This window comes from Hevea brasiliensis, chromosome 12 (assembly GCF_030052815.1).
Source record: "Hevea brasiliensis isolate MT/VB/25A 57/8 chromosome 12, ASM3005281v1, whole genome shotgun sequence".
Taxonomy (NCBI): Eukaryota; Viridiplantae; Streptophyta; class Magnoliopsida; order Malpighiales; family Euphorbiaceae; genus Hevea; species Hevea brasiliensis.
The window spans coordinates 22,483,951-22,502,000 of record NC_079504.1 but is presented as its reverse complement, the minus strand read 5'-3'; the positions used below and the strand labels follow the sequence as shown (position 1 = coordinate 22,502,000).

General features: G+C 33.1%; 1 protein-coding gene across 1 annotated transcript; it reads right to left on the bottom strand.

The window, feature by feature from the left end:
• Window positions 1-3,368: 3,368 nt before the first annotated feature.
• Window positions 3,369-4,136, bottom strand: LOC131171137 (uncharacterized). Its single transcript, XM_058130596.1, has 2 exons — window positions 3,882-4,136; window positions 3,369-3,794 (listed from the first exon to the last, which is right to left on the bottom strand). The coding sequence occupies exons 1-2, from the start codon at window positions 4,134-4,136 to the stop codon at window positions 3,369-3,371; spliced, it is 681 nt and encodes a 226-aa protein (XP_057986579.1).
• Window positions 4,137-18,050: the final 13,914 nt, after the last annotated feature.

The following is an 18,050-nucleotide window of genomic DNA, read 5'->3' as shown; positions in this document are numbered from 1 at the left end:
GTAGAGAGAAGATAGGGTTTCCACCATAGCCATTCTTTGCAAGCTTTCATTCTCATGCTTCCTCACCATATTTCCTCAAGACCCCAACACTAAAATGAATCCTTGGACCTAGAGGAAGTGTTTGGCAGCCAAGAGAGTACAAGAAAAGTGAAGATTAAACTTGGGAAAAAAGTGCCACTTAAAGGTTAGTGCATTAGATACCTAAAACTCTTTATTTTCATGATTAGTAACTTGAATTGAGTAAGAATTTGTAACTAAAATGAACAATAATTATGTGTATACATACCATAAATTTCGGCTGCCCTATTGAAGGAACAATAATGGAGTGTTTTGATGGACTTAGAGTGGATTAGAAATGATGTTTAAGGTACATATACACAAGTATAATGAATTGGTATGCTAACTAAGGTAATTGGTGTAACCCTTGAATTTGAGCTAGGGTTTTAAGAGTGGAAATTTGACTTGGCTTAGGAAATTGTTAGAGAACATTTTAATGGTCAATTAGTGACCATTTTAGGTAAGTTGACCATAATTTGGACTGAAATAATGCATGGCAAAGTGAATGTGTAGGCTGCCTAAAGACAGCAGCAAGGTGACTGAAATTTCAGTCCACTTGCACAGCCATATCTTTGGCTGTGTTGGTCCAATTGGTGTTTGGCCAATTGGACATGAAACTAGGCTTATAATGGCACATTTTTGCTGAAGAAACCATGCCCAAAAGACCAAAGCAAGAGGACCAAAACTTGGCCCCAATCCGGACACCCTACAACAGCACCTGCAGAAATGACCAAATGAACACTAACCGTTCATTTGGCCATAACTCACTGTAGATTTGGTCAATTGACCTGAACTTTTTACAGCAACAAGTTAAGACATAGACAAACAACTTTCATGAAGAAACCTATCCCAAATTATGGCAAGAACCTATTCAAATATGCAGTCACAATTACTGTTCATGGTACTGTAGATATGGTAATTCTGCAGTTTTGACAATCCGGCCAGCTGTGGTTTTTGGACCATATCTGGAGCTACAAAACTCCAAATGGAGTGATTCAAAAAAGGAAATTCAATTAGACAAAATAAGGAACAACTTTCATGTTTGCCATTTCTTCAAATTTCCACTGTAACAGTGTTTAATAGAACAGTAAACTTAGGCTCAAAAATTAAAATTTTCTGCCCTCTTGGTTTTAAGTTAGAAATGGTAATGGTGACCAATTCTAACAAGTTTTAAATGTAAAATGTGGTATGTTGGGAGTGCCAAAGTCAATGTACATATTTTCTATCCAAAAGTCAACATTTTTGTTGACCAATGAGGTGAATAGTAACACCAAAACTTGAAATTTCACAAATTGAAGAATTTAAAAGTTTCAAATGCCCTAGTATACCTAACAAGATTGGTTTGGATAGTTTGGCATGCCAATAGGGTTCAGTTAGCAGTACTGCACATGGCAATATGCCATTCGGTGATTTTATGGCTTTTAGCCATTCTGACCTTGCATTGAGATTTGGCCTTATGCCTGATATTATTTACAGCTTGTTAGCTGTTCTGTTGCACACCGGGAGATGCATATGTGACCGATGGTGTGACGGCCCGAGGTACTTGATACCCAGTGCCAGTTTACCCGTTTATCCAGTCCAGTCGTCTAGTGTAGGTTACTTGGGCAACCAAATGAATAAAAGTGGACAAAAATAATGAAATAATGGATATACCAATACTAAACAAAGAAATCATGCACATTCTATATATACTTATTTTCTGCTATTTTCTTTTATTATACTATTGCACCACTAAGCATTATTGCTTAGCGCGTTGCTTTTGCCACGCGTAGGTACTGGAGATACAGATCGTGAGCCCGATGAGATCGCAGGTGGGTGAGTCCATCCTGCAGCTTCGCATAGTGTCCGTGTCACCTCAACTTCGCGATTGCATTGGTAGGACACTGGTGTCATTTTGGTGATTTGTAATTAAATTTTATTTTCTCATATGTATTTGGATTATGTAATGTATATAGATGTTCATGTAAATGATGAAAACTGTGTTTGTAAATGGAAAAGTAAATGTTTATTTGTGATGTATATGTGATCATCATATGTGATGGATGATTGAGAACTGAAATTGAAATGTTGTTGAGATCTTGATATTGAGATTTTATTGATGAATTGAAGTTGGGATTGTTTGGAAATTATTTGGAAGTGTTTTTCACAGTTCAAGAACTGCTTCTCCATTTTTAGCCAGACTCACTGGATTTTCTTTAAAATTTTCGGAACCTCAAATAAATTATGATTTCAATAAATGACCTAAATGAGTTATATTTCACAAATTATATTCAAAAGCATGATATAAAATAATTAAGGTATATTAGAGTGTGCCGGTACACCGTGTGGCATTACTTACTCGGGTATACTGTACACAGGTAAGGGGTGTGACAGGTTTTTAAAGAAAAAGAGGCATAGAGAGGAAGAGTCATTGAGTGGGAGGGAGTTTAAGGGTGAGAGGGGAATTTAAAGGGTTGTTTTGACCCTTCGTTTCACGCGTTTTCATGCCCCAGGTATCACATCTGTGACATGATACACGGGGCATGTATCACTATGTGGGTCCAAGTCCGTGGATTCGTGTAATTTTCTATTCGCAAGTCTCATTGACATTTAAGTTACACATCCCATGTAAATTTATTAGGGGATCCATATAACTCTCTGTCTCCCTTAAACTCAAAATTTTTCTCTCTATTTCTGAAGCACGGAGAGTGTAACGTTACATAGGGTGAACTCGTGTAAGTTTTTAGGGCCAATGCAAGTGTAGTTGCCGAGTTCCAGAATGTTACACGAGGCGTGTAAAATTTTTACACGGCCCGTGTAATTTTCTACCTTTCCAATTCTTTCTTTTATGTACTTGATTCATGCTAAAGTATTCCTGTCTATATGAATGAGATGAATGCAAGTATTAGTAACATAGTTACTTTTTCGGTTTTGTGCAATCTCCTCTTGTGTGGTTTTAACTTGACAATTCCTTTTTCCTTACCTTCAGTTCAGTGCTTTTGTAAATTATGAATTGGGGTACGTTCAAAAATTAAAGAACATAAAGTAATGAAAATAAAAAGAGAGGTTACAAAAGTGTTTGGGTTGCCTCCCAAAAAACGCTTGTTTATAGTCATTAGCTAGACTGTTCTTCAGCTTCATTGTGGAGGTGGAGGGGTGCAGTAGGATTGGGTAAATCCCTCTTCAATTTTATCCCCTGAGAAGTATGGCTTCAATCTCTGGCCATTAACCTTGAAGGCACTTAAGGTTTCATTCCATACTTCTACAGCTCCAATGTCTTCTTGCAACTTGCTCTTAGGCTATTCTTCTTTTACCTCTTCCACCTTGGAAGCTTAAGCTAAGGGTAGGGGTGGATTAGCTACTAAAGATTGTTCACAAGCTGCAATTTTTGTGTTCTCATTATCTGCTGTGTGACTGTGCACTATGCATGCTTCAAGAGGATCTTCAGGATGTGTTTGATGAAATTCTTCTTCAGCTATCTTGTCAACTATATCAACCTTGAAGCATTCATTAGGTTTAAGTTTGTGCTTCATTGTTTTGAACAAGTTGAATTCCACTTCTTCATCTCCTACTTTGAGAGTTAACCACCTATTCTTAACATCTATGATAGCTCCAGCGGTTGCCAAGAAAGGTCTTCCTAGGATGATAGGAATTTGGACGTCTTCCTCCATTTCCAAAACAACAAAATTAACTGGGATGAAGAACTTTCCCACCTTAATAGGGATGTTCTCTAGGATGCCTACAGGGTACTTTACAGACTAATCAGCCAGTTGCAGTGAAATTGCTATAGATTTAAGCTCTCCTACATTCAGTTTCTTACATATTGACAGAGGCATCAGACTTACACTTGCACCTAAGTCACAGAGTGCCTTGTTTATAGTCATGTTGCCAATAAGACAAGGTATGGAGAAGCTTCCTAGATCCTTCAGCTTTGATGGCAGTTTGTATTGCAGTATAGAGCTGCATTCCTCTGTAAGAGCAACAGTCTCATAGTCTTCTAGCTTTCTTTTCTTCGAAAGAATTTCTTTAAGGAACTTGGTGTAGGATGGCATCTGAGACAGTGCTTCTGTAAAGGGAATGTTGATGTAGAGTTTCTTCATAACTTCTAAAAACTTTCCAAACTACTTATCCAGTTTAGCCTTCTGGAATCACTTGGGAAAAGGTAGAGGGCCCTGATACCGCTCTGGTAGCTTTTTCTTCTTTTTGATTTCCTCCTCCTGCTCCTTTTTAGCTTCTTCTTCTTTCTCCTCTGTTTGGTTTTCAGGTCCATCAGGGGTTTGTTTAGTTGATTTTCCCTATGATGGTTGCTTTTTTAATGTTCTGCCACTCCTCAAGGTAATTGCCTTACAGTGCGCTTTGGGGTTCATTTCTGGTTGACTTAGCAATTTACTAGCAGCCTTGTTTGAAGAACTTGCCTGTTGAGCAATTTGGTTTTCAAGCATCTTGTTGTGGGTGGCTAGTTTGTCTATTCTAGAAGCTAACTGCTTTATTATTTCATTTTGTTGTTGGGGGGTTGCTAGGAAGCCCTCCATCATGGATTCTACAGTCAACTTTGGTTCAGGCCATTGAGATTGAGGAGGTGGCGATTGCTGTGTAAAGTTTTATCCTCTATTCTGAAATCCTAAGGGTGCTGGTGGTCTGTACCCTTGCTACTTGTTCATGGGCTGATTCTGCGAGTTGGACCATGAGAAGTTAGGGTGGTTTCTCCATCCAAGGTTATAGGTATTTGATTATGGATTATTGAGCTACCTTTGGTTGAAGTTTCCTCCGTTATTCACATAGTTCAATTGCTCCATAGGGGTTCATTGTAATTGTTGCATTCTGAAGTCATACACCCTCCTCCGCAGTTATCGCAGTGTTGATTGTTCATCCCTACGGTAGTGGCTTGTATTCTATCAAGCCTTTTTGTGAGCTGGTCAAACTGAGCATTTATCATGCTTAGGGCATCCACTTCCAGAATCCCTACTGTTCTTCTTGTGTTTTCCCTTTTATTTGACTATTCATAGTTGTGATAAGTGACCCACACTAGAAGTTCAAGTGCTTGTTCTACTGTTTTCTCCATTAAGTCACCTTTTGCAGCTGAATCTACTGTGCTCCTTGTAGAGGGCAGTAGCCCATTATAGAAATTCTGAACTAGGAGCCAATCTTATATGCAATGGTGTGGCATTCCCTTTTTTATATCTCTCCCATGCATCATAGAGTGATTCACCTTCCTTTTGTTTAAATGTGTTGAGTTCAACCCTCAACTTTACAATCTTTACAGGTGGGAAATACCTTGACAGAAAATCTTGTGAGAGGTTTTCCTAAGTGGTGAATATTCTAGCTGGTTGTGAAAGTAACCACTTCCTTGCTCTATCTCGAAAGGAGAATGGGAATGCTCCAAGTCTTATAGCTTGATCAGAGACTCTATTCATCTTGAATGTGTCACATAGGGCAAGAAAGCATTGGAGGTGGTAGTGTGGAACTTCTGTAAGTGAGCCTCCAAGCTAGGTTTGTTGAATCATTTGAAGCCATGCCTGTTTTAATTCAAAGTTGTTGGCCTCCACTATAGGTCTCGTAACACTGGGCTGGAATCCTTGTATAGATGGAGCTCCATAGTCCCTTAGGAGTCTTGGTCTGTTGTTGTTGTCGGCCATGGCGGGAGTTTCTAGATTTTCCTTATTTTGTTCTTGGCGTTTCCTTTATCTCCTGATGGTTCTTAGAGTCCTATCTATTTTGGGATCCAAGTCCAAGACTTCTTCCTCTGGTTTTGTTCTGGTCATTCACCAAACCAAATACTTGAGAGAAAATAAAAGAAATAAAACAAATTAAGTAAAATTAAATAAAAAATACAAATGCCTAAATCAGCTAAATTGCCCATCGCTTAATATTACTAAAATTAAATTTCCCAGCAACGGCGCCAAAAACATGTTTGCTGGTTTTTTAACCCTGCAAGTGCACAGATCACTAACAAGTAATAAAGTGATGAGTAGAGAATTGTTTTACGAGGAATTTAATTAGTAAGTACCAAACTACATAATAATTTTGACTGTCTAAGCTACCAAGTAAAATAGGAGAGTGAGACTGATCTATTTTGAATACTAAAGATTAGAAGGGTAATGAATTTAAAACAATCTTTCTAAAACAATTCAAAATTTAAGATTTCACACTTTAACCTTATTATGGATGTATTTTTGTCTATTCATTAGATTGAGGATCATTGCTTTGATGGAAATTAATCCTAAGGTATCCTAGGTCCTCTCTCAAGGCACCTAAGGTGTGTCTCAATTATAGTTAAACCCTACTTTCATTGGTGATTAGTCCTAATAAAAACCCTTTGAGATCTGTGATTAATTTTAGAACTCCATAAAGATCATCAGCCTATCTCTAGGTCAAATTTCCTAGGTTCAATACTCTGATTTTCCAATAGCAATCGTCACCTTTCAGTTCTTCAATTAGTATCTTCTATCATTTCTAAGTGGGTACTAACACATAGCATGCATTAAGAATACATAATATTAAATCAAAGAACAAAACTCAAATCCAATAGATAAAACTCAATATTTGTCCATAATATGATTACAAGCATTACTCTCCTAATTCCAAAATATAGAAACTACATGGTGAGTTTAGCACACATAATAAAAATGAAATAAAAGAACATAAAAACAGCCTATAGAAATAGAATAAAAGAACTGAAGAGAATCTGCAGATTTGATCTTGTGAAACTTCGGCTGAGGACTCCTCCTTGATGCTAATGCACTATTCTTTTAGACGGCTTGAAGAGAATAATAGAGATGTTAATGTCCGGCTTGGGATTCCATCCCTTCTATGTTTTCTACTGCTTCTATTTATATTGAATGATCTAGGGTTAGGTTTTAGAGTCCCTAAGGCATCAGGAGTCTCTTCTCTCTGTAAAATCTGGAGCAGGAACCCTAATCAGGAAACTGGTTGTTGGCTGATAGACGGCCTGTGTGTCACTACATGGCCCAGGGTTGTGTAACTTACTGGAGCTTGAATGGTTGCATCTTGTGTTGGGAAAGGAATTTACATGGGCCTCGGGAGGTTACACGGGTTCAATTACATAGCTCGTGTACTGTTGCTCTTCTAGGAACTCTTTGAGCTTTGCCAGGCAAAATCTTACATGGGTCTCGGGAGGTTACACGGGTTGTGTTACACAGCCCGTGTACTGTGTTTCTTCTCTAACTTCTTTGGTTTTCTCCTGGCAGAAGGTTATATGAGTCTGTGGTTTTAGTTACATGACCCGTGTACTTAGTATCAGCAATAATCTTCTTTCCTTGAGTCTTTCCAAGCCTCCTTCTTTACTCCTATTCCTTAGAACTTCTTCAAAACACCTGGAAATATGCAGAAAACATAGAATTCAGTACTGGGTGATGAAATTTACAAATGTTAATGAATTTAGAGATTATGCATGAAATTACCTATCTAAATGCCATGGAATATTGTACAAATGTGGTTAAAAATATCTATATAATACAAGTGTATCATAGTTATACAGAAAGTATCTACACATGATAATCCAATAGATATGATAACTAAAGGAGTCCCAGTTAGCAAGTTTAGGCATTACCTAGACTTAGTTAGTGTTTATAGTGCTCAACAGTGCCCTTATGAGGGCATATGGCAAGACAAAGTATTTGTGGTTATTTTATTGATGATGGAAGAAATTCAAGCCACAGAGAAGAATTGTTATTTTTATGTTGCTTAAATTTTGGATATGTCTTCATGGATCAAATTGTGACTCAACTCGAAAGCTTTATGCTGTGACTCAATTAGGATAAAAAGTGATATATGTGGTGGTAGTAGAAGGCACAGGCCAATAGGCTCGGGCCTAAAGCCCACCATTAATCTCTTTGGGATGCGGGGGTAATGCCCCTGTGGTATGGACCAGTGCAGATATTATAATATTTAGCCCTTTGCAGTAGAGTTATGAGATATTCAGAAAATACACTGGGGTTAAAGTTTAAGAGTTATGAGTGATTATATCTTGCTCTTTTCATCATAGTAAAACTTTTTCTCTTATCTTACTTGTGGACGTAGACCTTATGGTCGAATCATGTAAATCATGTGTTACCTTTTTTTCTCTTTTCTTATATTGTGTGATTGTGCGATTGTGTGTATTCCTTAGATTTGTGTGCTTGTTATAACGTATATAAAAATAAATATAAATTTAAGATGAATATTAATTCATAAATTCAATTTGGTCATATATCCAAATTTATATTAGTCGTCTCCATAACACCAATATGTTGCTGTCACTCTTTGTCCCCTGCACGGTGATTTCCTTGCCACTTTTTCCCTTCCCTCTTTCTTTCTTATAGAAAAGAAAACTTTTCCTTGGGTTGTTCAAGCGTATAGCAGAACAATCAAATAATATATATATATATATATATATATATATATATATATATATATATATATATATATATATATATAAATGATGGGTATGCAATAAAATTTTCTGAAATTCAATTGAATTCCATGTTTTATTTATTTGATTTGGAAAAAAATATAATTTATTTCCATGGAATTGGTGATTAGCAAAAACAATTCCTATTAATTTTGATATAATCAGAAATGAATTCCATAAAACTAATATATCAATATTTTTTGAACTAAAATTATCATCTAAAAAAAATTTGCTCTCAACCATCCACTTCTATTTGTTTCTCCTTTTTATTAATTGATTCGAAGAATAATAACAATAGAAGAAAAAAAAATTAAAGATTTGAAGAAGGAGAAGAAGAATCGATGGAGGTGGTTGTTGTGAGTTTGAGAGGATAGAAGTTAGGAGTGCCAAGCACTACTTCGAGAAGGAAAAAAAAAAAAGAAAAAAAAATATATATATAACAAAAAATGAAAAAATAAATAAAATAAATTGTAAAATGATTAGTTAAGATTCTAATATAAGATTTATGGTTGGGCAAACGTATAATAAGGCTCTAGTGGATTGTCACATCTGTTCTATGATTTGGTAATTATATCATAAAAGAGTTCCCTCGACTTTAACCTACGTTTATAGGGAAAATTATATAATAAAAACAATGTATTTACAACAGTTTCAATGTAATAGTTTATTGTGGTGGGTCCCAGTATAATCAATGGTTATAGTGAAACCGTTGTATGTACATCGATTTCACTAAATAAAAATTCCGTTTATCGAGCTAGAATATAAATTGACTAGTGGGAATAAATATTGAGTTGACAACTACGCAGCCAAATGGAGAGTCTTGCTCTCCAAATATGAAATTATGGTTTAAATTTGTGAAATTTGTTTTTAAATTTGATTTCAATGATGAATGGATAAGTATATGGTTTGTAAGAAACTATTGATACACTAACATTAATGGACTATGGTAGATATAAGATGGGTAACATCCTCACTCTGTTTTATTTGTTGGAGATAAATGTACCCATGGCTAAGTTACACTCATTGTTTAACCAAGTCATATCCATTGTACATTAATAATTACTAGTAATCAACACGTAAGCTAGCTAAGTGGGTGGATTACTTTTTGGAATAAAAAGTCTTTCGATATAAGGATAAGGAAATCTACCTTTCGATGGTCGTTGAATTGAATTTTTTTTTTTTAATCTATTGAATTGAGTTAAGTGTGGATAAGTGTTATAACTCAAGAGTTAAGGGGTGCTATTATTAAGTAAAGTTCATATGAAAAATAAGTTATAATGACCTAGGTTGATTTCATGATAATGACCTCTGTGTGATTAAGTTAATATCTAGCAGTGGTATAGATGTTGTGAGAATATCATTATTTTAAACACATACATAGTTTATAGTTGACAGAAACATCTCAAACTAATTTTTAGTGGCCTGCCACTTCTGCTATTTGATTGTATTGTGTTAAATTTTTTACCCAAATTCCTAATTGTTTTGGAAAACCCTTTTCCTAATTTGAGTAGGAGAAATATACATCAAAATACATTAAAAGTACAGAAAAATTACACTGTTGAAATGAATAGTTCCAATTTGGATGGCAATTTTGTAAATCTTTGGTATTTTGAGGTCAATATGGTATGGCAATTTTGTAAATCTTTGGTATTTTGAGGTTAAGTGATGGAGTAAAAAAATTCACTTCTAAAAAAAGGACTGTGTAGTTGTTGTAGGTAAAAAAAAAAAAAAAATTTACTGCACTGTACACCCCTCTGCATGTCATACTCTCTTCACTTATGCTATCCCATAAAAACAATGTTGTTTAATTCAAAAATTGTCATTTTTCCTCTCAAACTCAATCAAGTGTTTCCTCCAAGCCATACATCAAAATACATTAAAAGCTCAAGCAAGTTTTTCCTCTAAGCCATACATCAAAATACATTAAAAGTCATGAGAAATTGCACTATTGAAATGAATAGTGCCAATTTGGATGGCAATTTTATAAATCTTTGGTATTTTGAGGTCAGTATGATATGTTGTAGGTAAAAAAAAAAAATTTACTGTACTATATACCTCCCTACATGAAATGCTATTGGATAAAAACGACGTTTTAATCCAAAAATTGTCGTTTTTCCTTTTAAACTCAACAATTTTTTCTTACAAGCAATTGTACTTTTTATGCTTCAATTTTTTTCCTCCAAGCATGTGTACTTTTATATTCCAATGATTCTTTTCAAACATAATTGAGAGCCTTGGCATATTGTTTTGTACGATGGACTTGGCTTAGTATCTCTACATTTCTTCAAGCTATTTTTTCCTTAAAGCATATGTACTTTTATGATCCAATGATTCTCTTTAAGCGCAAGTATATGTACTTTTTATGCTTTAATGATTCTTTTCAAGCACAATTTAGAGACTAGACATATTGTTCTCTGCATTTCCTCAAGCAATCAATTTGTTTTCGTCAAACATACGTATATTTATGCTTCATTTTTCCTTTAAGCATATGTACTTTAAAGTTTAATGTATGATTCACTTCAAGCACACTTGCATGCACATGAACTAAGCAATTTAGAGAGGTGGCATCTTTTCTCCAAAAGTTTGAAGATTATTCTATGCTTTTGTACCATGGTCTTCAACCAAACTCCTTCAAGATTCTTCAATGGTTTTGTATGGTCAGCTTGACATCTCTACATTTCCATTTACACTTTTGGAATGTGTTTACTTGTAAAATTTGTTATCTTTTAAACTAATTCCATTGGTTTTTTTTTCTTCCATTTGTTTAAATTATTTTCACACAATGTAATTTTATACTATATCATTTTAGTGTAGTTATTCCATATATTTTTAAAACATTTAATTATCTTTTGTACTCATATTAATTATTTCTATTTACACTTCTATTATATTTTTGAAGAATGTAATTTTTATTTTTGAAACATCTTTACACTATGTAATTTTATATATTTTTGAAGCATGTAAGTTTTATTTTTGAATCATGTACTTTTTAGTTTTGAAGGATCTTTACAATGTCTAACCATTTCACCATTTACTTTATCCTTCTTTGAGTAATTGCCAGATGATTTCTAACAAACATTAAATGTTGAATAGTTAAATTACTGTTGCTTAGCATGCTTTTGTGAACTACAATAGGGAAATGGGATCTTCTTATAGTCTTTTGCTTCCTAAAATGGTTTTCCTCCTTTGATTTGATGGCTAGTAGTGAATTTACCATTAGCTTCCACTTGCATATACCGATGAGCTACTTCAATTGCTTATGTTTTGAGAATGAGCATGTCTCCAAGCATGCTTTAGTACAATAATTATTGAGAAAGTATGGTACAGGGATGGGTATGGTTACCCATACCTCTTTTGTACCTATAGGAATAGGTATGTCATTGAACTATTTTCCTACCATTTTGCATGCAAAAAACTTCTTCTACTTCCCTCTCCTCCTCCTCTTTTTACTCCCACAGATTCATCTACAATGATCTTTATATCTCCATTTTTTTTTCCTTTTTCTTTTTTGGACCATTTTTCAATTTGTATTTGAATTTTATTTTCTTTGCAATTGATGCATGTATGCTAATGGGTTTGGTTAATTAAATGTAGGTTTCAATTGATTTTTAAAATAAGATTATTTTTCATTATGTGAATTTAACATACGAAGATGGTCGAATCTTATTCTAGATTGATATTTGTTTTTTTTTTTGTAGGACAAAGTTGGATATTAGAGAATTGGAGATTCAGTTCAAATGCATTAGGCTCATTCCATTCGTGGAAAAGTGGTTTATCATTTTAAGATCATTTTCCATGTTCCTTTGGTTTACCCACTGACTGAATTCCCTTTTAATGTTGTTTTATGCATAACATGGTATTTGCAATGTGTTTGTAAAAATGCCTATGAGTGGTAGATCCTAAAATCAACTAATATATGCTAATTTTCTACATGTTATCACCTAATGTTTGTATGTCTTCAAGTGATGAATGATCTATGAAATTATCTAAATATGAATTTCACTCGTCTTATAGAAAGCATTTAAACTAATCATATGCTTAATATATGTCTTCAAGAGATGAGTGATCTCTGAAATTATAGCACAAATGGGTTTGAATTTTGCCAAGGGTAGACAAAAAAAGAAAATAACTTATTTGTGTTATGAACTACAAATATTTTTTTAAATGTTTATGTTTTTTTCCATTATAGATGTAACAAGGATTATGCAATTGTATGTGCTATTTGTTATTAGCATACCCTAGAGCATATCTTGTAATTTGTATCTTATAAATATTAATTCCTATTTAATGGCACATATCTTTTCTTTTAATTTAAATTGTTTAAATTTAATTGAAAATATCCTTTAATTACTTGTTAGATGTTTCATTCTTAAGATGTTAGTATAAATGTTATAGATTTTTTGGTTCACAGTCGAGGATATTATGTTGGATACATTTTATCCATTAGACTGTTATCTCTATTTGCTTCCAGAAATTAGTATGAGATGCTAATAGAAGTGGAATGATGAGTCTCATACCATTTGACATTAGGATGTCAGGACAAATAGAATGGGCACTTATAAGATAAATAAGCTGAACCAGAGACACAAATATGACATGTACGTAGAGTTTACTCTTATCAATACATTGTTATTTAGATCATAATAGTGCATATAATCTCTTGACCTGAGATAACATGATTATAATCTCTTGACCTGAGATAACATGGTTATCTTGTATATAGGTGGTTTGAGTTTGATACCACTTACATAATCATACTAGGTATGAGTATATGGGTGTGTGTTGGCTTGGACTAGCTATATATGAAGATAGGTGTTTAGTCAAGATGGAATCCATTACCCTAAGTAAATAGGAATAAAATCCTATGTCTATCTAAATTATTCTTGATAAATAAAGTTCCTGACTAAGACAGATAGACTTATTCAGAAAAGAGTTTCTGATTGAAAAGTCTTATTAGTCAAGAATTGGAATTAAGATGATGACATATGATTCTAAGCAATTAGGGTTTGACATAAACCATGACCCTAGCTAAAATTAGGATTTTATAATGAAGAGATTTTAGTGCATGGTATGTATGACTAAGGTTCATGAGTTAGGTATAAAATAATTTATAACTAATTGGTTAGTCATAGTATACTATGCTAGGTGTCAACTATGATTTATATGAACTAAGAGTGACATGGGAATTTCACTCTAAGTATGGAATAATTTATTAAAGAGTTAATATTATTTTCATTGCTAATTAGTAATGAACCTAAAAAGTCACTCACGATAAGAATAATTTGATCAAAGCATAATTAATTTGATTAATTAATTAATTAGTCTAATTAATTAATTAAACTAATATTTTTAGTTGTTAGTAGTATGCCCTAGAGCATATTATGAAATTATACCTTATAAATATTTATTCTCTTTAATGGCATATATCTTTTTTTTTTTAATTTAAATAGTTTAAATTTAATTGAAAATGTCTTTTACCAATTTGTTAGATGTTCCATTCTTAAGATATTAAGAATATGAGTGATAGAACATTCTAGTACAAGTGTTATAAATTTTGGTCACAATCTAGGATACCTCATTGGGCATGTTTTATTCGGAAGGATTGTCATTTTTGTTTGTTTTCATAGATTAGTATAGGATACTAATTGGATGGAATAGTGAGTCTGATGCCATATGACAAATATGGTGGGCAATTATGAGATAAGTTGGCCGAGCTAGTGACATAAATATGACTTATACATGGAGTTTACTCTTATCAATACATAGTCATATAGATCATAATAGTGTATATAATCCCTTAACTTGAGATAACATAGTTATCTTGTATAGGTGGTTTGAGTTTGATACTACTTTCATACTTGTACTTTGTATGAGTATATGGGCATGTGTTAGCTCCGACTAGTTATATATGAAGATAGATGTTAGTCAAGATGGGATCCATTACCCTAAGTAAATAGGGATAAAATCCTATGTCTATTTAAATCGTTCTTGATAATTCAAGTTCTTGGCCAAGATACATAGACTTAGTCAGAAAAGAGTTTCTAACTAGAAAGTCTCATTAATCAAGATTTAGAATTAAAATGAGGACATATGATTCTAAGCATTAAGAGTTTGACATAAACCATGAGTCTGGCTAGAATTAGGATTTTGTAACTGAGAGATTTTAATGCATGACATGTATGATTAAGGTTTATGAATAAAGGAATAATTCATAACTAATTGGGTAGTCATGGTACATTATGCTAGATGTCAACCATGATTTATGAGAACTAAAAATGAAAAGGAAATTTTATTTTAAGTTTGGAATAGTTTCAATAATATTAACAAGTTAATATTATTCTCATTGACAATTAATAATGAACCTAGTAAGTCACACACATAAGAGCAATATGATCAAAGCAAAATTAATTTGATTAATTAATTAAATAGGTTAATTAATTAATTAATTAATTTAATATATTTAATTTGCAATTAGATTGCAATGTTCCTAGCATGAGTTAAAACTAAATTTATCAATAGAAGTATTCAAGTTAATATATAAAGTGCTTAAATATAAACTTGATTAATTAACCATAAAGTAGGAAATTAATTTTAATTAATTTGGGAAATTAATTTTGATTTATTTGACTAATTCGACTTGGTCAATTTGACTAGTTTGACCTAGTCAAAGAAGAGAAAGTGTTGGATTAATTAATTTTGGGAAAATACAAACTAATTCAAATTTTAATTTCTTAATTAAAATTAACTTGACAAGTGGACTAATTACATTTAGAAAACACATTTGGTTCTTGAATGAAAAGTAGACACTTGTCAAATTAATTTTAATTAAGGAAATTGAAATTAATAAATGGGAGAAAAAGAAGACAAAATCTTATTTTCTTCCTTTCTCTAAGTTGGTCGAAACACATCTCTCCTCCATAGCCAAATTCTCTTCTTCCTTTCCTGCTTGATTCAAAAGATTTAAGTGTTATAACTCTTGAATTAAAGATTGAGAAATGGTTTCTCATCACTTCCATACACTTGAAACCTAGAAAAACCCTAAAGCTTTCATTCTTCCACCTTGGCCGAATTCAAGGAAGAATAAAGTAAGGGCTTTGTGATACATGCATTTTGCATAGTCATTTAGGTTAAATTTCATGGTTATTTCATTTATTTATTAGTTACTTTTAGCTAATTTTATTAATTATTTAGATAATTTTTCATATTTATCAATTTTTGGATTAGTTTGTAATTTGCTTTATTTTGTAGGTAAAAATGGTGTTTTTGAGGGACAAACAAAGTAATTGTGTTAGTGATGAGTGATTCTCAGAGCTAAAAATATCAAAATAAAGCTTGAAAGTTGAAGAATGCAAAATTGCCAAAGTCTGCAAAACCTACTGCACGAGTTGTGCAGTTTCTACACAAGGAGAAGAAGCAATTTGTGAGCCTGTCGAAACCTGCATAACTTACTGTATGACTTATGCAGATTCACTCCTTACTTATGCAGCTTCACGGAAACTGCTTTGGTTGAAACTTGCATGACTTGTTGCATAACTTATGCAGTTCCACTCCTCACTTATGCAGCATCACGGAAAGAGCACCCAACCCTATCGAAAGTTGCATAACCAGCTGCATAACTTATACAGTTTCACGGAGGACTCCAAAGCATGAAAAATCTGCACAACCAGCCTGCATAACTTATGCAATATTACGAGAAGCACCTAGAACTACCAAATTTGCATAGAATCTGCATAGAAAGCTTGCACAACTTCTGCAAGTCTTTATAATGAGCTGGCAGAAAGATTTTCACACGTGAATCTCTACCTCAAACACATCATTTTTAGGGCTACTTGTTAGAAGAATATAAATAGTGTCCTTATCTCATTTTGGCTATAAGAAGAAAGAACAAGAAAGTGGAGAGAGGTAGAGAAAACGTCAGAAAACAGAGCAAGGGGGTATTACTTCCCTTTTCTGGATCTGATTTGGATTCTTCTTTCCTTCTTCACCATTTTCTACCTTTCTTGTATTGGGTTTCTTAGTTCTTAGTATATTTTCAAGTTCTATTTCCATATTTACTTAGAATCTCTTGTAATAATTATGGATAGTGAGTAGTTTTTCATTGATTCTGGAGTTGGAATGTAATATTTAAGATATTTTATGGATTTTGATTGGGTAATCCATATTTTGTGGTTTTTATAAGGTTTTATCCATTTCTTTTGTGTCTAATTACATGCTTAGTGTAGGATCCCATTAAATATTGTTCTTAATCCATGGTTAAAGCACCGAAAGGAGAAAACCCTGTGATAAATAATCAAGAAATTGGACTTAATTAACTTAGATCTAGAAATAGACTAAGGATTAAGAGGATTTACAGATTAATTTAGGAACCTAATGGGTCTTGACTAATTTTAACTCCACGAAAGTAAGATTAAGTTAATTATGGCACTCTTTATCTCACTCGAAAGGCTATTCAAAAGATTTAGGAATTGATCTCCTTAAAACCTATAATTTTCATAAGATTGGATAACCAATTTAAAATCCCAAAATAACTTGAATATAAATTCCTAAACTCTGGAATCGCCCTTTTATCATTGTTAATTGTTAATCGAATTTAATTGCTTGTCATTCTAATTCTTGCCATATTTCAATTTGCTCATTTTAATTTAATGCTAATTTAGTTGAATCTTCATATTGGTAATTAGATTGTTAATTTTGCATGTATAGATTTCACACCTCAAATTCTATCAATCTATCACTTAAATTTCAAAATTAGCTTGAATTGGTAAATTTTTATATATAAAAATTTAATCATTAACACAACTCTTGGAGGGAACAATATCTTTTCTGTACTACTTGTGCGACTCATGCACTTACGATTGGGCGACATTAAGTTTTTTGCTCCGTTGCCAGGGAGTTGTTTGTTTAAGATTGAATTCTTGATTATTTCAGTTGTTTATAGTTTTTATCTTCGTTATCTTTTCATTTTTTGTGTTTGTTTATTCTTTTTAGGTACTCTTGATCTTTTATGAGAAGAGCTAGAAGCACAAGTGATCCATCCTTATTGCTTAATCCTGAAATTGAGAAGTTTTGTAGAGCCAACAAGAAAGAAACTAGAAAAAGGAAAGAAGCCTTGAGAGCAGCTAAAATTGAAGTGGAAATGGCTGAAGAAAGAGTTAGAATTACTGGTGGCAATGGTGGAAACAATCAAAACAATGAAAATGAAGCTCATGGTGAAAAAGTTGTAAATGCTAATGTGTCTAGTTGAAGTATGATGGATCATGCATTTCCTCATTTTGATGATTTGAGAGAGAGCATAGCAAGACCAAGGATTGATGCAAATAGCTATAAGATGGATTTTGGGGTACTTCAAATGATTCAAAATTCCCAATTTGGGGGACATCCCTCAGAAAATCCACACACACATCTTAAGAAGTTTGCTATGATTTGTGATATGCAAAAACAACATAGAGTATCTGATGATGCAGTAAGGTTGAAGCTATTCTCATTCTCTTTGAAGGATAGAGCATTAGATTGGCTTGATTCTCTACCTCACAGTTCTATTACAAATTGGGAGCAACTCACTGATGCATTTCCTGCCCAATATTTTCCACCTAGAAAAACTCAA

What these genes read in the sequence shown, in the direction of transcription:
- LOC131171137 (XM_058130596.1), bottom strand. Translation starts at nt 4,136, where the DNA reads ATGAAGAAACTCTACATCAACATTCCCTTTACAGAAGCACTGTCTCAG. An exon ending in TCTGTGACTTAGGTGCAAGT is followed by an intron (nt 3,795 to 3,881) that starts GTAAGTCTGATG and finishes CTGGCTGATTAG; the next exon opens with TCTGTAAAGTACCCTGTAGG.